The 23,148-nt window shown below is 49.4% G+C and overlaps 3 protein-coding genes across 3 annotated transcripts in view; all 3 read left to right on the forward strand.

Moving 5' to 3' along the window:
- The first annotated feature begins 762 nt into the window (after positions 1–762).
- Positions 763–7,802, forward strand: cUnh7orf57 (chromosome Un C7orf57 homolog). Its single transcript, XM_084447379.1, is given in 8 exon segments — positions 763–818; positions 1,290–1,354; positions 1,851–2,024; positions 2,264–2,369; positions 5,292–5,309; positions 5,312–5,356; positions 5,762–5,862; positions 6,958–7,802. Coding segments are annotated over 7 exon segments (543 nt in total). The 5' UTR covers positions 763–818; positions 1,290–1,314; the 3' UTR covers positions 7,017–7,802.
- Positions 7,803–10,463: 2,661 nt separating this feature from the next.
- LOC311315853 (plakophilin-4-like) lies at positions 10,464–19,821 on the forward strand (the record flags this gene model as incomplete). Its single annotated transcript, XM_084446552.1, has 6 exons — positions 10,464–10,595; positions 14,700–14,812; positions 16,572–16,606; positions 17,152–17,283; positions 18,520–18,656; positions 19,813–19,821. 6 exons carry the CDS (start codon positions 10,464–10,466, stop codon positions 19,819–19,821), a joined length of 558 nt encoding a protein of 185 aa, XP_084302678.1.
- Positions 19,822–20,474: 653 nt separating this feature from the next.
- LOC311316578 (plakophilin-4-like) overlaps positions 20,475–23,148 on the forward strand; it is a gene marked incomplete at its 3' end in the record, with an annotated part of 19,772 nt that continues 17,098 nt past the window's right edge. The window contains exon 1 of the mRNA XM_084447461.1: positions 20,475–21,000. Within this exon, the coding sequence (XP_084303587.1) occupies positions 20,490–21,000 (511 nt within the window). The 5' untranslated portion in view covers positions 20,475–20,489. The remainder of the gene's footprint in view (positions 21,001–23,148) is intronic.

Consider the following 23,148-nt stretch of genomic DNA (forward strand, 5'->3'; position numbering starts at 1 on the left):
TAAGGCTGTTGTAAGTAAGTAATTACGTAAGTAAAACGTTATTTGTAAAGCACCCCTCCCAGCATGAATGCACAGAGTGCTTCACATAAGAACAAAGTCCACTAAAAGTATCACAAAATCACAAAACAATAAAAGTGCATGTATAAAATAAATACCCTACCACAACAACGCCTGTACAAGAATTGCACAGCAGTACAGTAATACAAAAAAAACACACTCCAGACCAAATCCTGTGTCTTTAGTGCTCAAAGTTTTGTTTTAATTCGTGGATCCGCCCTGTAATTTGGATCCGGAATTAAATTAAATTAAATCCAAAATTGAATTAAATTAAATTAAATCCAGAATGTAATAGGTTCTTCCTTGGCCCATGCTTCACCCCTCCACCGAGTTTCATGAAAATTGTTCTGGTTGTTTTTGCATAGGTTACTCCTGCTTACTAACAAACAAACAAACAAACAAACAAACAAACAAACAGAATCACTCAACTCCCTGTATGCCACCAAAAACATTAAATGATTTAGCTGTATAAAAACCAAGGGGTTTCACCATGGCACTAGAGCACCGGGGGAAGAACCAGTGAGGAATGACTCAATAGCACTTCAACAGAGATGCAGTCTGTCTGTTAACTGTAATATAATCATGGCCGCTAGGTGTTGCCAAATCGCTGAGAGTCAGTGGATCCTGTAGAACGGGCCGGAAGTACAAACACCGTTTTGCAGGAAATCGACTGTGAGCCTCATTACAATTCAGCAAAGAAGAAGAGGAAAGAGAGAAGAAGAGGACCAGAGCACCACCCAGCCGCCCAGCTTCTGAACCGAGTAAGATGAAGGCTTAATGTGCACTATGTCCCTGAACATGAAGATGATATAACCACCATAACCTCATGAGTTAGCGTAGTCATATGGCAGACCTGCCGTGATGTGACCGTAGCTAAGCTCCCGGATGTAGAGCTAATGTTAGCATGTTAGCAGCGTTAGCATCTTCAGCCCACTGGTGCTATTGTGTGCTAACCGGGCAGGCTGGCTCATAACAGCTTTGTTCTGCCAGATCTGCCTTCAACTAGCTTGCTTGGTCGCTAGCTGTCTAGTTACTGTTCATTGATCCAGTTACATTAACAGTTATATCTATAGACCATCTGACTGTTCAATCTGACTGTTCAATCTGACTGTTCAATCTGACTGTTCAATCTGACTGTTCATCCAGATCACGTGACTAACTCTCCTCCTTGTGTCCTCAGCATCTTCTGTTCATCCAGATTATTCTAGACTAACGTGTCCTTGTGTCCTCAGCATCTTCTGTTCATCCTCAGTTGAGATGAGTGCTGCTCCCAACCACCGCAGGACCAAACCAGGCGGTGAGCTGAGACTGAGAGATAACCAGACGTGTGCTGTCTAACTTAGTTAACTAACACAAGAAGCTTACATAGAGTAACGTTGGGCCTCGGGAATCTGAGCTATCTACCTACTTTACTCTCCTCTGTTATGTGTGTGCGGGCATAACTACGGAAGAGCATTAGGGCCAACAACTGAGTTTATTATTTTTTTAAGCTCCTGAGTTTAAAGTCAGAATTTCTGAGAAAAAAGTCAGAAATAACTTCTGAGAAAGAAAAGTCAGAATTTCTGACTTTAAACTCAGAAGCTTAAAAAAAAAACCTCTGCTGTTGGCCCTAATGCTCTTCCGTACATAACTGTAACATTAATGTGAATGCAAAGCAGCATGAAAACAACGACGACCAAAGACGACAACCCAACATCAGCAGAATGTTTCTCTATGTGACTATTTGCCCGCGTATCAATGGCGTGCATGGGAAAAAAATGATGTGGTTCAAAGATGATCCGTTTCCTCTCAAGGTATCAAGCCGGGTCTTGCTTCCAATGGGGCCGTGGGCCCGACCTCCCAGATCCCGGGCCTGTCCCAGAGCGCCAGTGAGACCGCCCCGGAGGCCAGGACCAGCGGGCGTCGGGTCGGGATATTCGACACCGATTCTGACTACGTCAAACTGGCCAAGCAAGGAGGACAGAAGGGTAATGTTAACTATGTCTTTTTTTACGATTTGGCCACTGCTGACACGACACAAACCGTTCATAAATCATCATGAATTGCAAGTACGTGATTTCGTGATTCTATAGTGTGTTCTTTGTCCCGTAAGAGCTTTATCCATTGGTTACTCTTCCTAGGGGATGAGGGGTTTTAATGGAGAGAATACCACTTCATTGCAGAGATATCTGGTTCTTATTCTTTGGAAATGTCTTCCTCCCCACAGGGTTATTGTGCCACGAGGACGTGGATGATGTGCAGGAGAAGCCCCAGAAGCCGTACACGGCGCCCGATTGGTTCTCTGGTGCCCCGGGATCACAGGGGTCGAAGAGGTAAGGTTTTCCGACTCGAGTCCTGCGTCGTGCATCTCATACAGCAGGTACCACCACTGCACGGCACGCTGATACTTCCACGCAAGCCGTGCTTCGGTGCGCGCATGGGCTGGAGTGTAAGGCAAAGTAGAGCCGATTCTAATGGCATCTGGAGAGTACAGCGTTGGGAGGCTGAGGCATGTGCATGATGTCCTAGGCACGGAAACTCGGTCTGTCAAGAGGAAGGTGTGTTCTCATGGTTTTGTGCTTTCAGAGGAAGTAAAGCAACATCCCCCGATATCATGAGCCCCGAAGGAAACGCCCAAAGCCAGTCTAAGGGGGCCTATCCTTTGGCTGCCCCCTTTGGGACTGATAACTGTTCAACCTGGGACAGGGAGACTGATAGCTTTGCCCCTGGTAAAGAGAAGGTGAATGGACCTAAAGAGAAATCCCCCCAACCCACCCCTCCACAAGTGACATTTTGTCTTTCATTATTCATTATCGTTCATCATCCCCTCCTCCTTTTTGTTCATCAGTCCATCACTTCAGTTGATCCAGATCCCAGAACAGACAGCGACCTGCTTTAATAGTACTTGGCATGTTGCTTTACTGCACTTAGCCGTGGATTGAACTGCTCGTCCCCTAGGGCTGCACAATTAATCATGCATTAATCGTACTTGCAATTATGACCTCTGCAATTAACTAATCGCAAAAGGCTGCAATGAATACAGTTAACCCTTTGGATACGACCATCTTGCCAGTAAACATTTTTTACAATGTTTAAAAAATCGTTAAAAATTATCTTAAAAAAATAATAAAAAAATCCAATACTTCCTGAAAGCTGAAACTAGGCTTTCTAGTAATACAGGGAAAATACACTTCACTTTCGGAATGTTGGCACTGTACTTACTGTGCCAAAAGGGTTAGGGTTAGTGTGTTAGGGTTAGTGTGTTAGGGTTAGTGTGTTAGGGTTAGTGTGCTGGGGGCAGGTGAGTGTGCTGGGGGCAGGGTTAGTGTGTTAGGGTTAGTGTGTTAGGGTTAGTGTGCTGGGGGCAGGTGAGTGTGCTGGGGGCAGGGTTAGTGTGCTGGGGGCAGGGTTAGGGTTAGTGTGCTGGGGGTTAGGGTTAGTGTGCTGGGGGTTAGGGTTAGTGTGCTGGGGGTTAGGGTTAGTGTGCTGGGGGTTAGGGTTAGTGTGCTGGGGGTTAGGGTTAGTGTGCTGGGGGTTAGGGTTAGTGTGCTGGGGGCAGGGTTAGGGTTAGTGTGCTGGGGGTTAGGGTTAGTGTGCTGGGGGTTAGGGTTAGTGTGCTGGGGGTTAGGGTTAGTGTGCTGGGGGCAGGGTTAGTGTGCTGGGGGTTAGGGTTAGTGTGCTGGGGGCAGGGTTAGTGTGCTGGGGGCAGGGTTAGTGTGCTGGGGGTTAGGGTTAGTGTGCTGGGGGCAGGGTTAGGGTTAGTGTGCTGGGGGTTAGTGTGCTGGGGGCAGGTGAGTGAATCATGGGCGTTTATGTTGTCTTGATGAGTCACGCGTTCCTGCTGAGTGCGCTGAGAGCAATTTCACTGATAGACAGGTAGACAGATGACAGGTAGACAGGTAGCAGGTAGACAGATGGCAGGTAGACAGATAGACAGATGGCAGGTAGACAGATGGCAGGTAGACAGATGGCAGGTAGACAGATAGACAGATGGCAGGTAGACAGATGGCAGGTAGACAGATGGCAGGTAGACAGATAGCAGGTAGACAGATAGCAGGTAGACAGGTAGACAGATAGCAGGTAGACAGATGGCAGGTAGACAGATGGCAGGTAGACAGATGGCAGGTAGACAGATGGCAGGTAGACAGATGGCAGGTAGACAGATAACAGGTAGACAGATAGCAGGTAGACAGATGGCAGGTAGACAGATGGCAGGTAGACAGATAGCAGGTAGACAGGTAGACAGGTAGCAGGTAGACAGGTAGCAGGTAGACAGATGGCAGGTAGACAGGTAGCAGGTAGACAGATGGCAGGTAGACAGATGGCAGGTAGACAGGTAGCAGGTAGACAGGTAGACAGATGGCAGGTAGCAGGTAGACAGGTAGACAGATGGCAGGTAGCAGGTAGACAGGTAGCAGGTAGACAGGTAGCAGGTAGACAGATGGCAGGTAGACATGTGGCAGGTAGACAGGTAGCAGGTAGACAGGTAGCAGGTAGACAGGCAGCAGGTAGACAGCATACATTTCTCAGATTATTGTTATTTTCTTATATATGAAGGTGGCACTACAATTTTTTATTCATTTAAAATGGGAAATATTAATCGCACTTAATCACAATTACAATATCAGGCAAATAATTGCAATTATTCACTTTTGACATAGTCTTGCTGCCCTACTGCCCCCAAATAGCTAATTAACACACAGTTCTTCTAATGTCGCTTGGATTGGGGGTGAAATGGTCAGATAAAAGAAGCACCAGGTAGAAGTGATACCGTGCTTCTCCGCTGCATCTGGGCGTGTTGCTGTATCAACATAACGGATGACTCTGGACATGGACTCATCTCATCTGAGCCCTTCGGAGGTCTGAAAACCTCATTTTTACTTCCTTTCTTTGGCGTGAGGGATTTCCTGTCCGTTGTGAGATTGGTCTTGATATGATACCGTTACAGGTTGGAACTGTGCCAGTCTCACCGCAGCAGCTGCGTTCCATAACCCTTGTGTTTTGGCATGACTAATGTCTGCTCATCTGATACATCAAGGTCTCCAGAGAGAATTTGCTGAGGTCATTTTATCACTCTTGACGCATTACATTGTCCCTCCATTCCATTATTGTTTAACGTGTTTTAACTTGTTTTTAACGTGTGTGAAAGCCGTCTGCGTTCTTTCCGTTGACCTGAACGTTGCGTGGAAGCCTTGTGAAAAGCTGTGCTCCGTGTCCCATGTCCCAGTGTTGCTAACTAATGTTTTGACATGCAGGTGGACAACGCTGCCAACCAGCTGGAGAGTCTGTCTCTAACCCAGGCCAACAAATACAAGAGAACGTGAGTAGCCTGTTCCCCGGCTCCCCAGCTCGGTGACATCAGCCATGTTTCCATCAACACCTTTTATGAGAATTAAGTTATATCGAATTAAAAATGCCTTATGGAAACAGTAAAATTAGATTAAAAATCATGAAAATCGACAAAAAGTTTGTACTGTCGATCTCATCGGATTTTCTCTTGTTCGATAAAAGTCTTATGTGATAAATGCTTTATCCGATTTAAAGCTCTAGATTGAAACGCACGTTCACCGGCTTTATTCGCATTCATATTTTTAGCGATCCTCACACAATTCGATTGACAAGTGGATGGAAACATGGCTACTGAAAGGTAAAACGCGCCACAGGACGTGGGATCTATAACGGTGTAAATATAACACGGGTTTTTCTCCCGGTGTGTTCTCCTCAGCTCCTACGACAAGAAGGCGGCCCCCGTGAGCATGTCCAAGCTGCTGAGCTTCGGCTACGTGGAGGACGAGAAGAAGTCCCCCAACGACGACGACGCCTCAAGTACGATAAGCGAAGAACCGCGGCGTTCTTGCTCCTTAAAACAAGCTTCCTTACTCCCGAGGTCACTGTGTTTATAGCTTCCTAACTCCCCAGGTCACTGTGTTTATAGCTTCCTTACTCCCGAGGTCACTGTGTTTATAGCTTCCTTACTCCCGAGGTCACTGTGTTTATAGCTTCCTTACTCCCCAGGTCACTGTGTTTAGCTTCCTCACTCCCGAGGTCACTGTGTTTATAGCTTCCTTACTCCCCAGGTCACTGTGTTTATAGCTTCCTTACTCCCGAGGTCACTGTGTTTAGCTTCCTTACTCCCGAGGTCACTGTGTTTATAGCTTCCTTACTCCCGAGGTCACTGTGTTTATAGCTTCCTTACTCCTGAGGTCACTGTTTAGCTTCCTTACTCCCGAGGTCACTGTGTTTAGCTTCCTTACTCCCCAGGTCACTGTGTTTAGCTTCCTTACTCCCCAGGTCACTGTGTTTATAGCTTCCTTACTCCCGAGGTCACTGTTTAGCTTCCTCACTCCCGAGGTCACTGTGTTTATAGCTTCCTTACTCCCGAGGTCACTGTGTTTATAGCTTCCTTACTCCCCAGGTCACTGTGTTTATAGCTTCCTTACTCCCCAGGTCACTGTGTTTATAGCTTCCTTACTCCCGAGGTCACTGTGTTTAGCTTCCTTACTCCCCAGGTCACTGTGTTTAACTTCCTTACTCCCGAGGTCACTGTTTAGCTTCCTCACTCCCGAGGTCACTGTGTTTATAGCTTCCTTACTCCCGAGGTCACTGTGTTTATAGCTTCCTTACTCCCGAGGTCACTGTGTTTAGCTTCCTTCCTCCCCAGGTCACTGTGTCTTTGAGAGAATTGGTGGCGTCTCTGCAGGTCTAATAGATTTTTGATTTCCAGATCGTGTTCAAAAGCCCCTAGTATGATAGTCTGGCTCCCTTCAGGCAACAATACAGATGGGTAGGGGTGTGTGAGGAGGGCATGCTGGGTAGTCGGGGAGGGTGTATGACCTCTTGACCTCTAGGCTGTACAAAGCAAGCAGGGAGAAATGATCTGCGTCCAGCCCGAAAACCATTCCCAATCTCTTTCCGTTCCAGGCGTGACCTCGGAACAGACGAGCACCATCGCGCCCGAGGACGAGGACGACCTGGAGTAGCGGGGGTCGAGGCGGTCGAGCGGCGCCCACTCGGGGGGCGGACATCGATGTTTCCGCCCCTTAATCGCCGCCCGTCACTACGCCCCCCTTCCCAACTGTTTGGTTTTGTACTTACTACGCAGCGGTACTTATTCTATTTATTTCCGTTTTTTGACACCACGTGTTTCTCGATATGCCAGTACATCGACCGATGCCTGCCATGTTCATATTGTTGTTCTTGATCGGGATGATGAATTGTATGAAATGTACTGTACGCGCGATAGTGTTAGTGGTGTTGTTTTTTCTCTTATGGTGCTGTAAACATAGATTGTGACCTTGGCCTGAGGCAGTACCACAGCAGGGATGTACGTGGCACATTGTCCGTTCGCCTCTCGGGTCGAATATGATCAGAGACTGAGAACTCGACCAGAGGGAGTGAAAATGTGATGGTTTTGGGAGGCAGAGAAAGGAGGTCGGGAGCAGACCTCAGGAATGCCAATGAACCAGATCACCACCATCATCTCCCCAGCCCCGACCCAGGCTTTAGCGGCCATTGACTAGCTTTTGATGTGATGTTCCATACGCTGTGTCACTCCCACGCGCAACGCAGAGAACGGGGGACGTCTTCACGACCTGATATTATTTGCTTTGAAGTAAGCTCTCACGTAGAGAGCAGCTTACTGTCAAGTGTTGCTTGGAAACGGCCTCCCGATGCCACATTCCCTCGTTAATTCCGCAGCGACTCACGGTTTGGTTTCCTGCACTCCCCGGTTCACAGACACGTTAGGAGATGATGAAGGGGAGAGGGTTATATGGGGATAGCTGTCACAAGAAAGCCATGATCCTCACAGGTTTTCTACTGCGTGATTTCCACTACACACTTAACGTAACATTCCTCGGTTTTTCTCAAGCGGAGTGCACTCAAGCTCTAATGTGAAATGTCATTTGAATAAATTGGCATGTGCATGTACAAGTTGTGCTTTTTGATTGTATACTCCCATTATCTCAGGTACCACCTAAAAACACATTTTCACTTCATTTATTGACAATATATTATGACATATTTTCAGTGTATATAAAACTTTATTTGTAAGGATACAAGACAAATAGCCACTGTCTTATTGTGGCCAACATAACTCTACAGTGGAGGTAGCACATCTTAGCTTCTGCTGATTTGTCTTCTCCTGCCACCATCTCACGAAAACCTCACAGATGAAAAACAACCATAGGATTGAGATGCAGTAATACAATCACAATCAAGATGCAGTAATTAATACATAGTGAGGATTGAGATGCAGTAATTCCATCACAATCAAATGTTATTCCCCATGTTCACTCAAAACAAACTCAACATACTTTGGTAGGTAGCTTGGTAAACGGACAAACCAGCAAGATGTGAGCGTAGCTGGTTTACACCTCTCTCTACATGCTGGTTTACACCTCTCTCTACATGCTGGTTTACACCTCTCTCTACATGCTGGTTTACACCTCTCTCTACGTGCTGGTTTACCCACCTGCGTTCCAACTTGGTCTCGGAGACCTTGGATTGGGAGGAGGTTGGGGGTTCGATCCCCGGACAAGTCATACCAAAGACTATTAAAAACGGTGCCCAATGCCTCCCTGCAAGGCACTCAGCATCAAGGGGTGGATTGGGGGTGAGTCCCTGTGACATACTAGCATCATGTCCAGGGGGTGTGGCCTACTTGTACATCAAGCTGCCTCCCGCTAAGGAACCAGGAGATGGGCTCCTGCCCTAGGGGTCACTAGGCTCCAGAACCACTGGTTCTCAAAGCTACTTACTCTGAGACCAAGACACATATTGTGTGAGTGCAGCCAGGCTGTCGTCGTCAACCATAGACTACACACCTTTCCACTACTTCTCCACCAACCTCAGGTCAGGTCAGTCAGTGGTGGGTGTCTCCTTCACACAGGAGGAGGTGGACGAGGGGGGGTATGAAGGATATGGGTGAAGGAGTAGGAGCTGGATGAGGAACAGAGGGATGAAGGAAGGGGGTGAGCAGAAGGTGGAATTGTGGTTGGTACTGGATGAGGAGGAAGAGGAGGAGAGCTTTGAAGAGATGAAGAAGCAGGAAGAGAGGGAGGTCAGTGTAGAGAGAGGCTGAGGGACACAAGCAAGAGACTTCAGTCCTGGTTCAGGTAAAACCCGTTACCCCCTGTCTCCATCTGTGGATTCAATTTGTCAACAAAGAGTAGGCTAGATATAAAAAGGAGACTGTAAAAAAGAACAGTAGACAGGAAGAAGGTATCTTTCTCTCAACGTCATCCTGATAGGCTATGGCAAAACCGCAGTTTCTTTTAAACTTTTTGGACACAGTAATTGCACATTAGCTCTCATGTAATACACGTTTGTTTGAGTTACTGTAAGCATGATTTCTCATGACAAGTCAAACGCATTTACATGTCTTTATTGATGAAAAAAAAAAATCAAGCCTCTAGAAACAATATTGTTCTAAAATAAAACGACAGCGCAGGCAGCACATATTTTGTTTCAGAACAAGAATGTCTCGATGTTTGCATTGTGAATAATAAAGAAAATACCAGTCGTCATTAAATATATTTGATAATGCGTAATAGTCCTAAATCCAGCTCCCATGGGCGTCTGTCTCCAAACCCCATACAAACCTGTCTGTCTCCAAACCCCATACAAACCTGTCTGTCTCCAAACCCCATACAAACCTGTCTGTCTCCAAACCTGTCTGTCTCCAAACCCCATCCAAACCGCATGGTGACGTCACGTCCCACTCTTACGCGCTGTGGGAGGAGGAGGGGATCAGATTGATAATCTCGGATTCGATGGTCATAATAAATTAAAAAAATCCCCGGCGAGTAGCAATGTAGCCTGATCTGTGAAATATTTAGCATGCATGTTCTGTATCGTCAAAACAGCATCGTCTGTAAAATGTAGCTGTTCACCCGAATTGATCGTGATGGACTCTTACTGACCAAATAGGTCAATTCAACATCTGGACTGGCTGGTAAGGAATTAATCTCGCTCGTTCCTTGTAGCATATATGCAGCTGTTGCAGAATAGAAATGTTCGCTGATAACTGTCGCATGTTGCTCCTCTCTCAGCATTTGAAACCTCTCTCAGCATTAGAAATATGTTGTTCGCCAAATTTGCACGGTGAGACAGATTTTTCATACGCAAAGAATGTATATACCATCGTGGAATAAGTATGCTATATATGCAATGATACAGCATGGTATGGTATGATTTGCTGATAGCACAGCACAAGTGTAACCCCATTAAGAGGGTCTTGGTCTCATCTTCACTGAGTTAATGATTGACACAGCCGTTCGCATGCCCCTCGTTATGGTTTATTTGTCTGCACATGACGAAAAGGCTTCTCATGCAGTTCCTAGTCATCTGGTGGAGTGACCAGTCTGTTGGATGCATGTGTTTTGCAGGGGTTAGGGGGTTAAGCAGCCTCACAGCCGCGGACAGAGATGGAGGCGGGGGATGGAGAGAGGGATGGGCCGTTACCGACCAGAGAGGGACCCAGCGGTCAGAGCCTTCAGCCGGACTCCACCACCACCACCACTACGACCACCAATCTACTGGCCTCCGTCAAAGAACAGGTACAGAACCCCCACCCCCACCCCCACCCCCACTCCCACCCCCGCCCCTTCAAAATCTTCACAAATATGACATTCATTCGAAGCCTGGAGGATCAATCGAGCAGGATCACAGGCGGTCAGTTGCTTTGGCGCTCGGCTCCTCTGCGAACCGTAACTCAGCATTGAAGGAGCAACGCTTGTGTAACGCACTGTCCCCTCCTATCAACTACAGTGACACTGTCACCGCATGCGTACTGGAATAGAAGTTCCTGCGTGGGACAAAGCTTTGATTGGTTGATTGACATACTGTATCTATTGATCTGAATTTCATGAGCGACATTTGCTTTACAATAATGCATAAAACAGACAAAACGTCAGACAGAGTTCTCAAGTGTGTTGAGGCAGGTGAACCAAGAAGGTGCTCTTTAGCAGGGAGTTATAATAACATGGGAAATAAAAAACTAAGGCAGCTCTTCTGGTACAAAATTCAAAAGCCTTTATTCTTGGGCTAGTTTATGATGAACATAAAAATGCTTACATGTTTCGGCCAAGAGGCCTTCGTCAGGGCAATGCATAAAACAGTTTGGAGGCTGAAATCTGTGGCCGGTTTGAGTCAGATCCCACTTTTACTGGGCCTGTCTGTGAAGACCTCATGCAAGTGGAGGGGAGTGTAGGGTAGGGGAGGATGAGGGGAGTGGAGGGTAGGGGAGGATCATGCAGGTGGAGGGGAGCGTAGGGTAGGGGAGGATCATGCAGGTGGAGGGTAGGGGAGAATCATGCAAGTCGAGGGGAGTGTAGCGTAGGGGAGGATTAGAGTCTACCGACACACCGGTGGGTTGGGATTCTAAATCCATGTCGCAGAAGCAAACGGTAGCCTACATAGGTGTCCACCAGCGTTACCGCTTCATCAGCAGGGTACAGTAAAGCAGAAATCAGTCTTTCCTCAAGATGGAGGACATTTGCCCTTGTGTCTCTGCCCACTGGGTTTCTAGAATATGATTGGTTGAGGAGTTGGAGGGATCAGCCTATCAGACGTCAGAGGGGTGAGCCCGGCCAGTTCCCTTCCTTGTGTGTTAACAGTAGCAGTTGTTGACGTGTGTTCATGTATGCGTGGTTCATATGTTTTCCCATGTTTGTTGGTGGAGGAGTAGCAAGCAGACATGGCTTTTATGACAAGTACTGTACATGTACATGTTGCTGGCTGGGCGCTGTAAAAAGAGATCAAAGATATGATCTACTGTACATATGTGAGCCTGAGCAGGTCTGTGCTGTAGCCTGCAGTGTGTATGTGCTCATACGTGTGGTGCAGCTGGGGGACTCTAACGCTGAGGGGTGACCAGCAAAGCTTTCAGTCTTTGATTGAATTAATCGGGGACGGCCGGGGATCAGGAGGTAGAGCGTCCAGTGACCGCAGGGTCGTTGGTTCGAATCCCGGCTCCTCCTTTCCACATGCCGTCCTTAAGCAAGACGCTGATCGAACCCCAAATTGCTCCCAATGAGCAGGCTGGCACCCGGCATGGTGTGTGTGTGTGTGTGTGTGTGTGTGTGTGTGTGTGTGTGAATGGATGAATGAGAGGCCATTGTTAAGCGCTGTGGACAAAAGTGCTATATAAGTGCAGTCCATTTTCCATGATTTCAATGGGCGCACTTCAAATAAAAAATGAACTGGCACTTAATAGTAGTCCAGTAGTATGGATAAAGACTTTACAAATACTTTTTACAATACATTTCAATAATCTAGCAGACACTTTTATCCAAAGTGAATTACAAGAGACAAATGTAATATAAATGGTACATGATCCATACTACAGTTATTCTACTGCGTTTATCAGCCTTGTGATCGCTAGGCTGTATCATTGGGGACTGAGTATGAGATTGATTGGTCTGCAGAGAAAGCCTTGGTGTTTCTTGGGTCCGTGTCTCTCACACTTTCTAACAACAGACAATGAGCCCTGGCTTCTCTGGCGCTAGTACCCAGCTGGTACAGCACGTAGCTGGCACTGCTTGGCATTAGACTGGCATTAGACTGGCATGGCCCAGTGCAGATGGGCGTTTGGTTTAAGACGGCTTCTGACACCGCACTTCGTTTGCCCTCAGGTGAGGTACCCTCATTGGAATGAGTCTGGCTTCAGACTGGTCGGCCATCTTTATACCCGTTTCACACTCTTGTTGACATGATCTAGATGTACAGTAGCCCTTCCTTATCTGTTCCCGTGTCCTTTTGCTTTTGCCCCAAGAAAACAACCTACATGACCTGATTGAGAAGATATCCTCGCTTTTGTAACTGTGTAAAATTTGACTGACAAATTCCTGAGGATTTTCTATGGATTCCTACAATTTCCTATTGATGCTGTGGCCAAAAGAGGGTTCTGTTTTCTGACATCTTTCAGTATGTATATCTTTGTGAAGGCTGTTCCATTATGTTTCCCTTAATTCACCTAACAAGGTTTATTTCTCATAATATGAATATAATATTATTATGTACAGGATATATGTATGTATCAGTTCTGTCCAGACCAGTGCTGCCAGTCCTGATGAGAGCAGAAATATCCCCATAATCACCATAATCACCATAATCACCATAATCCTGGCGTCTTTGCACCGACTCCCTGTCTCCTATAGGATTGAATTCAAAACCCTTCTCCTGATGCTCAAACGCACCCATGGTAAGGTACTTCCCTACCTTAAAGAACTCCTCACTCCACTAAACCCCTCCTGCAATCTTTGATCTGGAAACAGCCTGCTTCTTCATACCTCCAGGACTAAGCTCTGCTCTATGGAGACCCTGCTTCTTCATACCTCCAGGACTAAGCTCTGCTCTATGGAGACCCTGCTTCTTCATACCTCCAGGACTAAGCTCTGCTCTATGGGAGACCCTGCTTCTTCATACCTCCAGGACTAAGCTCTGCTCTATGGGAGACCCTGCTTCTTCATACCTCCAGGACTAAGCTCTGCTCTATGGAGACCATGCTTCTTCATACCTCCAGGACTCAGCTCTGCTCTATGGGAGACCCTGCTTCTTCATACCTCCAGGACTAAGCTCTGCTCTATGGGAGACCCTGCTTCTTCAGACCTCCAGGACTAAGCTCTGCTCTATGGAGACCCTGCTTCTTCATACCTCCAGGACTAAGCTCTGCTCTATGGAGACCCTGCTTCTTCATACCTCCAGGACTAAGCTCTGCTCTATGGAGACCCTGCTTCTTCATACCTCCAGGACTAAGCTCTGCTCTATGGAGACCCTGCTTCTTCATACCTCCAGGACTAAGCTCTGCTCTATGGAGACCCTGCTTCTTCATACCTCCAGGACTAAGCTGTGCTCTATGGAGACCCTGCTTCTTCATACCTCCAGGACTCAGTCTGCTCTATGGAGACCCTGCGTCTTCAGACCTCCAGGACTAAGCTCTGCTCTATGGAGACCCTGCTTCTTCATACCTCCAGGACTAAGCTCTGCTCTATGGAGACCCTGCTTCTTCATACCTCCAGGACTCAGCTCTGCTCTATGGGAGATCGGGCCTCTTGCTCAGCTGTCACCTTTGGAATGTCCTCCCTGATGATCTGAGGGAACCACAGACTCTGGGTTCTTTTAAGACTGGTCTAAAGACCTACTGATTTAGAAATGTAATGTGTATTCTAGTATATTTTACATATTAATTTGTATCTCTGTTTTCTTAATGACTGTGATTGTTTCAGCCCTTTCAGATTGTTTTTACAATGAAAAGTGCTATATACTGTATATTTTACAATGAACATGCTAGCAAGACACAAGAAGCAAGGTATAGTTAAGAATATTGTTGTTCATCACAGTGAATCTTGTATGTAATATTGCTTACATATATGTACGTGTGTTCAGCTTTGAGACAATCACCAGTTTTCTTGATTGTACACTTTGCCAGTGAGCAATGCCCAAGCCTGTGTCCAGATATTTGAGGGACCAACATTTTTTAATTGGTTGTCTTCAACAAGCAGAAGGGTGAAATTAAAATGTATATCATCTGTGCGTATGTGAGACCAGGGTGTGAAATTCCCACGCCAGATGACTTATGTGCTTTTCTCGCCCTTCTCTTTACTTAACTGTTAAACAGAAAGACAAGGGAATCCTGTATTGACCCTTGTGTGTTGCCGTAGGAGCTCCAGTTCGAACGGCTGACCAGGGAACTGGAGGAGGAACGGCAGATTGTGGCCAGCCAGCTGGAGAGGTGCATGCTGGGAGCTGAATCGCCAGTCGGAGACAGTAGCAGGTGAACACAATGACTGTCGATTACTTCTACAATGACACACCTTCCTGCCAGAAAGGGCTGGAGTAGCCGGGCTTCGCCGGACCCAATTAGCAAAAATGTGAAGGGTCAGGAGTTTTATTATTTTCAATTTCCAAGGTGCGTTATCAACGGTCGCAGACCAAAATGCCTCTGGACACCATCATTGGATACAGGTATAACCAATCAGAGTGACGAAACGTGGGTTTAGTCGTCATATCCTATCCAATGAGTTCAGCCGCTTCTCATGACCAGACTGGGCTGAGTTTCCCAGAGACATCGTAGCGCTATGATGAACGCCATAGCTTACGATGAACGTAGCGCTACGATGCCTCTGGGAAACTGAGCCCTGATCTGCGGAGAGAACAGAACGTGAGCTGGCGTGATCGGGATGGCGAGGCCAGGCTAGGGATGGACAGTCTCGCCGGCTAACGTCCTCCCTGCTACAGGCCTGGCTACGTTGACTAGGGTGTGTGATCTAACTAACCCAGATAGCAAGAGGATGTGTAATGATTCTGGGCCATATATGGGCCGGAACTAAGCCACAAGGGCCAGATCTGGCCTGTATATGGCCCAGATCCGCTTGCTATCTGGGAAGGGACCCCCAGGATCCTCTCTGTCACGGTATTATGAGAAAACGCACACGGCACCCCTGAGAAGTTGAGAAGGAGGTTAGCCTAGCTGAGTCATGGAGACCCACTCCTCCATCTGGTCAGCGTCCTCCCGGTCAGAACCGTTCTCCTCAGCAGCTCCTGCACAGGGTTTAAAATCACCTCTTTAAAACTCTAATAAGGAATCCAGGAATCCAGAATCCACTCAGTCCAGAGCTCCCTGAGAGGTCAAAAGGTCCTTGGTCTCGCTCGAGGTAAGCCGCCTCGGTCGGCAACAGGCGAACGGCAGTCGACGCTGATTAGCTCACCTGGCGTTTCCTTTATCCGGGACACGGCAGGTGAGAGGTCACTCCCACTCCCAGACTCTTAAAGGTACCCAACCTTCCATAATCCCCAGAGATACCGGCTTACCTTACTGAATCACTATCCTAAAACTAGTTTAAAACTCTAACCTACAGGGCAATGAAAGGAACAGCTCCCTCCTATCTTCAGGTCTTAGTCAAACCCTACACCCCCTCCCGAGCGCTACGCTCTGCTACCCGCAGGGCGACTGGTTGCCCCGTCACTCCGAGGCCCCTGCGGTCGATCGACACGGTCACGGCTCTTCTCTGTCCTGGCCCCGCAGTGGTGGAACGAACTGCCCACTGATGCCAGGACAGCAGAGTCGCTGCCCATCTTTCATCGCAGGCTAAAAACTCATCTCTTCAAGAAGTACTACCACGATCCTCCCTCTTAAGCGACTATTATATTTTTAGCTTGCTACACTAGCACTAGATTATACTCTTAGTCACTAGAAAGGAGATGCACTTGTGAGTTCTGGTGAGTAGTAGTACACTGACTTGTCAGTGGCTTCAGATACAAGCATCAGCTAAATGACTGTAATGTAATGTGGGATTTAAACTAATAAGCATAACTAGCACAGCTGTCATACACTCAACTCGTTCTAGAGAGCAGGGAGGCATAAGGAGGCACGTAGCATCGTTGACATGATGTCAAGAAACAGTCCAGACGTACGGTAAACAGACGGAGTCGTTGGGGGTGTGTCTGATGTTCCACGGCTGGCGTGCGTAAGCGGCTTGAAATGAAATGTGCTGATGTTCCTAATCCTCTTCTTCTCTTCCTCTTCCCTTCAGCTCATCGGAGAAGTCATTTAACTGGAGATCAGCAGGTACAGTATCCTGTCAGCCTCCAGGGAAACAGGCCTGCCATTACTGATGTGATATGAAGAGATTTGAACAGAAAAAAAACAACACAACGTGAAATATTAAGACTTGTGAAAAGTACAAAAAGACAGAAAATTCAAATCAGTGCCAGAACTTTTTTTGGTTTTGACGACATTTCTGCTTTAGATAGGATGGTGAAGATTTTAGACAGGAAATGTGGGAGAGAGGGAGAGAGAGAGAGAGAGAGAGAGAGAGGAAGACTTTGATCTTTGCACTAACAAGCTTCTCCTGCCTACTCGGCCTTTTCTGCAATTCTATAACTCTGCTGATCTACTGTACCTCAGTATTGTACAACTTTCCCTTATAAATGATAACTTGTGTGGAAGTGTTCATGATTTCAGCAATCCAACCATACCGATAGATATCAGAGATTTTTCTCACAGAAGGGAGGGAGGAAGGGTGCAGTTAACAGTGTTGGAACAGGGCCAGAGGCTCGGGAGCACGGCGGTGAAGTGATGCCAAGTTGTTGTTTTCTTCCTCTGTCTGCTAGACGCCTCTGCGCTCGGAGAGCCCCTGCCCGGGGGCATGGAGGCGGGGCCTCTCTCCCCCTCCCGCCACTTCCGGGGTGACCCGTGTCACTTCCTGCAGGAGCCAGAGCGTGCTTCTCTGCAGGACAGCGAGGGTACGTCGTCGTCGCTACGTTACTTTTCTTTGATTCGTTTCTCGGAGCCGTGAAATTAACGCGACACAGTTGTAGACAGTTTGATGTCTGAGAAAGTGACTCAAAGATGTTTTATGTAAGTATGAAATATACAATGTACAGACATGCATACAGAAGCTCCACTTTTTTAAATAGTTAGACAATTCACCAAAATAAATCAGTTGTAAAGGCATGAGCAAAGTTCATAGCGGGAACCTGCTCTATGGTTTTCCACTAGAATTAAGATAATACCTCTGACTGAACAGATAAGAGGGGAGAGGTTGTTCCTTAAGCTTTGAGCAGAAGTGATGTTTAAAATGCAACAATGCTTTGATATTTGGGTCAACAGGACTGACCCAAAGTAAGCCACAGACGCTGAAACAGAAATAGCCACACCATTTTTTTGCGATTCGTTATGCAGGCAACATCTGATTAAGCCTCATGCGTACTTTCCCTGGGGTATACTGTCATACTGTATACTGTACGCTCATCCACCCTCCCTGGAATGAGAATAGGATGACCTACTAACTCTACACTGTGCTGAAGCTATGGATGGATGGATGGATGGATGGAAGGATGAATGAGTGAATGAATGAATGAATGGATAGATTGATGGATGGAGGGATGGATGAATGAATAGATGGACGGAGGGACGGATGGATGAATGAATTAATGGATAGATGAATGGATGGATGGATGGATGGATGGATGGATGGATGGAGGAGTGGATGGATGGATGGATGGAGGAGTGGATGGATGGATGCATGGAGGGATGGATGAATGGATGGATGAATGGATGGATGGATGGATGGATGGATGGATGGAGGAGTGGATGGATGGATGCATGGAGGGATGGATGAATGGATGGATGGATGGATGGATGGATGGATGGATGGATGGATGGATGAATGAGTGAATGAATGGATAGATGGATAGATGGATGGAGGGATGGATGAATGAATTAATGGATAGATGAATGGATGGATGGATGGATGCATGGAGGGATGGATGGATGGATGGATGATTGGAGGAGTGGATGGATGGATGCATGGAGGGAGGGATGGATGGATGGATGGATGGATGGATGGATAGATGGGATGGATGGATGGATGTAACACATAGACAAGACCACGATTAAGAGCTGCACATTTTTTAATCTTCCTCCTCTGCCTCCCCCACCCTTCCTCCTCCTCTCCTCCTCTTCCTCCCCTCTGTCAGGGTCTGGGGCTCCGTCTGGTCAGATGACGTCGTACTCGGACAGCGGCTACCAGGACAGCAGCTACTACAGCCGCTCGGCCCCCCGGGCCTCCTCTCTCTCCCGGAGCCCCCGCGCCGAGGGCCAGGCGTCCGCGCAGGTAAGCCCCTCCCTCGCTCCCTGTCTGCTGTCCCCCCCAACGAGGACCACTACCCCCCCCATAGGACCACTAACCCCCCTGTAGGACCACTACCCCCCCATAGGACCACTAACCCCCCTGTAGGACCACTACCCCCCCATAGGACCACTAACCCCCCTGTAGGACCACTAACCCCCCCGTAGGACCACTAACCCCCCTGTAGGACCACTAACCCCCCTGTAGGACCACTACCCCCCCTGTAGGACCACTAACCCCCCCGTAGGACCACTACCCCCCTGTAGGACCACTAACCCCCCCTGTAGGACCACTACCCCCCTGTAGGACCACTACCCCCCTGTAGGACCACTAACCCCCCCGTAGGACCACTACCCCCCTGTAGGACCACTAACCCCCCCGTAGGACCACTAACCCCCCCCGTAGGACAACTACCCCCCCTGTAGGACCACTAACCCCCCCGTAGGACCACTAACCCCCCCCGTAGGACCACTACCCCCCCGTAGGACCACTAACCCCCCCGTAGGACCACTAACCCCCCCCGTAGGACCACTACCCCCCTGTAGGACCACTAACCCCCCCGTAGGACCACTAACCCCCCCCCCCATAGGACCACTAACCCCCCCCGTAGGACAACTACCCCCCCTGTAGGACCACTAACCCCCCCGTAGGACCACTAACCCCCCTGTAGGACCACTACCCCCTCCTGTAGGACCACTAACCCCCCTGTAGGACCACTACCCCCTCCCGTAGGACCACTAACCCCCCCGTAGGACCACTACCCCCCCCTGTAGGACCACTACCCCCCCCCCCCATAGGACCACTAACCCCCCCCCCCATAGGACCACTAACCCCCCCCGTAGGACAACTACCCCCCCTGTAGGACCACTAACCCCCCCGTAGGACCACTAACCCCCCTGTAGGACCACTAACCCCCCTGTAGGACCACTACCCCCTCCCGTAGGACCACTAACCCCCCCATAGGACCACTACCCCCCCGTAGGACCACTACCCCCCCCCCATAGGACCACTAACCCCCCCGTAGGACCACTACCCCCCCCCCGTAGGACCACTACCCCCCCCCCCGTAGGACCACTACCCCCCCCCCATAGGACCACTAACCCCCCTGTAGGACCACTAACCCCCCCCCCCCCCTCCGTAGGACCACTAACCCCCCTGTAGGACCACTACCCCCCCCCCCCCCTCCGTAGGACCACTAACCCCCCCCTGTAGGACCACTAACCCCCCTGTAGGACCACTAACCCCCCTGTAGGACCACTAACCCCCCCCCCCCCCTCCGTAGGACCACTAACCCCCCTGTAGGACCACTAACCCCCCCCTGTAGGACCACTAACCCCCCTGTAGGACCACTAACCCCCCCCTGTAGGACCACTAACCCCCCCCTGTAGGACCACTAACCCCCCCCTGTAGGACCACTAACCCCCCTGTAGGACCACTACCCCCCCCCCCCCCCCCCCGTAGGACCACTAACCCCCCTGTAGAACAACTAACCCCCCTGTAGGACAACTAACCCCCCCGTAGGACCACTACCCCCCCCCCTGTAGGACCACTAACCCCCCCACCATTGTATGCAAGGCTAGAAGTTGTTTTTTTCTGTCTTCCAGCCATGTTTTGAAGAATGTTTGAAGGACATTTACCAGAATGTGGCAAAGTGCTTAAATGCTATTTCTGTGCTCACTATCTGTGCCGATGTTCTTATTTTTAACGGCTCTTCGTAGTTCCTCCTTTCTCCTGCTCTTCCCCTTCATCAGTGACCCCCCCCCCCTCCTCTGCCCCCCCCCCCCCCAGGGCGCTGTGTCCGGGCGGGTGCTTCGGAGGATGGGCTCCCTGTCGTCCCGTAGCCAATCCCCGGGGGCGCCGGCCGGCGCCGTGTCCCCCTCCAGGGCCTCCCTACGCACCTCCCAGGGCAGCGCCTACGGCTCCCCCGTGCTCGCCGAGCCCCGCCCGCTGGCCAGCGTCTTCCCGGGGACCACCATGCCGCCCTCCTGCCCCTCCTCCTCGTCCCCGCCCCCCGCCGCCAACGCCGCCGCTGCCCAGCTGGCGGGCTCGCTGCTCTACTCCCCCACCCAGAGGAACGGGCTAGGCTCCGCCCTCGGCGCCTCGCCTCAGGGTCAGGCGGTGGGCGGCGGTGGCGGCGGGCGCCTGGGTTCCACCCTGTCCCTGGTGGAGGGGCGGAGCTTGACCGTGTCGCCGCTGCGCTCCGGGATGACGGCCGTGCCCCAGCACTACGGCTCCACCCTCCCTCGCCAGACGCAGCCCCTCCCCTACAGCCTCGACCCCTACGGCCTCTACGAGAGGAGCGTCCTGTCCCGCCCCGACAGCCTCACAGGTCAGCTGACACACACACACACACACGCACACACGCACACACGCACACATATACACACACACACGCACACACATATACACACACACACATGCACACACACACACACACACACACACACACACACACACACACACACACACACACATATACACACACACACACACACGCACACATATACGCACACACGCACACATATACACACACACACGCACACATATACGCACACACACACACACGCACACACATGCGCGCGTACACACACACACACACACACACGCACACACACACACACACACACACACACACACACACACACACAGCCCCCAGCACTTTGGTCGACCACAGTGGTTTTTAAATGTGCTGTATAAATACAGTGAGTTGAGTCGGGTGGACCTACAGTAACAGACTACAGTAACAGACTACAGTAACAGACTACAGTAACAGGCTACAGTAACAGACTACTGTAACAGACTACTGTAACAGACTACAGTAACAGGTATAAATACAGTGTGAGTTGAGTGGGGTGGACCTACAGTAACAGGTATAAATACAGTGAGAGTTGAGTCGGTGGACCTACAGTAACAGACTCATCCCAGCAGCAGTGACTGGACCACAGTGGACCGAGGTGGCCGGTCTGAAGAGAGAGGTGCGCACATCCACCCTTAGTAGACCAGGTGCTGGAGAGACGTACACACGTTTGGAGATACACGAGAGCTGCGTTCCGAATCGCATACTTCTACTACTTACTACCAGTACCTACTACAGCTGCCCTTAGAAAGTACGTACTTTGCAAGCAGTAGGCATCCAATTGGGACATACTACCTTGTCATAACATTGCACCTTGAAATTGTCCCACATCCGTTGCTGTCCATAACGCGACATTCGTCTACAGCTGTCGCGACTCGCACATGTGACGCACATTTCTGCTGCGCACAGGATTGTGGGTCAGAATAGCCAGAAAAGCCTGCTGCCTTGCATACTGCAAAATACGACCGGATGTAGTGGGACATCCTGGTATTTTTGCCATACTGCATGCGGCATACTATGTATTGGGACATACTACATCCTGTTTTGGCATACTATATAGTAGGGTAGTATGCGATTCGGAACGCAGCGTAGATCTTTCACTATTGAAAAAACGTCCCTTAGGTCTTCTTCAGGTCTTCATCAGGCAACTTCCTGAAATGTTCAATAAAGTGATCCGGTGAGATATCAGTGGGTGGATCTTTCCTCTCTCCAAAGGTCTGAAAAGGCGGCCTTTGTTTTCGGTTTTCAACGGTCCGGTGCTGTCCGTGCAGAGGGGATTATACCCCCCCCCCCCCCCCCCCCCGACGCTGCTACGCTGGCCCCTCCCTCCCTCCCGAGTACTGCTGACGATGCGGCAGTGACATAGATTTGTTTGTTTGTCCACCCTACATCCTGGCACTTAGCCCATCCCTTTGACCCATATAGCCACACTATTGTTTCATCTAATGCTTTAATTCCCTGTCTCTGCTGCATTTGTGTATTTCTAAACATAATGAAGTGGTATTGCTGTGTGTGTGTGCTTGTGTGTGTGTGTGTGTGTGTGTGAGAGAGAGAAAAAGCACACGTGTCCCCAAGGAGTTCATCTGTTGAGGCGTGTCACTTGCGTGCACACCGACCGTGCGTGCCACTGCTTTTCGGCAGGAAATGCACGTTACGCGCGTCGCTGACCCCCCCCAGAGGTCAGGCGGTCCTCTCTCTGTTCCCCCCGTCTATCAACACTCTGTATCGGTGGAGGCCTCGGGCCCGAAACGCTTCAACTGACCGCCCATGCACCTCGCTGGCCGCACACGGGCAGAACTGAACATTAAGTGATTATCAAAAGGGTGTGTGGGGGGGGGGATATTCACACACACACACCCCACACACACACACACACACACACAGGGATTCAGGCCTCATTCTGAAAACGCTAAAGGTGTCTTTGAATGGAAACGGCGGTGCGTTGAACACCCTGAACCTCAGTGCGTTGAACCCCAGTGTTGGTAGACCTTGGGTTGGTGTAGCATTTTGTTTTGTTTCACCTCATTATTCAGGATGACCAGGTTCCCATTGCAGCAAGGAGGCCTCACCGATTGGTTCACCCCCACCTAACCAATCACATTGCGCAGTTTAATTCCGTCA

This window comes from Borostomias antarcticus (genome assembly GCF_949987555.1).
Source record: "Borostomias antarcticus genome assembly, chromosome: 12".
Taxonomy (NCBI): domain Eukaryota; kingdom Metazoa; phylum Chordata; class Actinopteri; order Stomiiformes; family Stomiidae; genus Borostomias; species Borostomias antarcticus.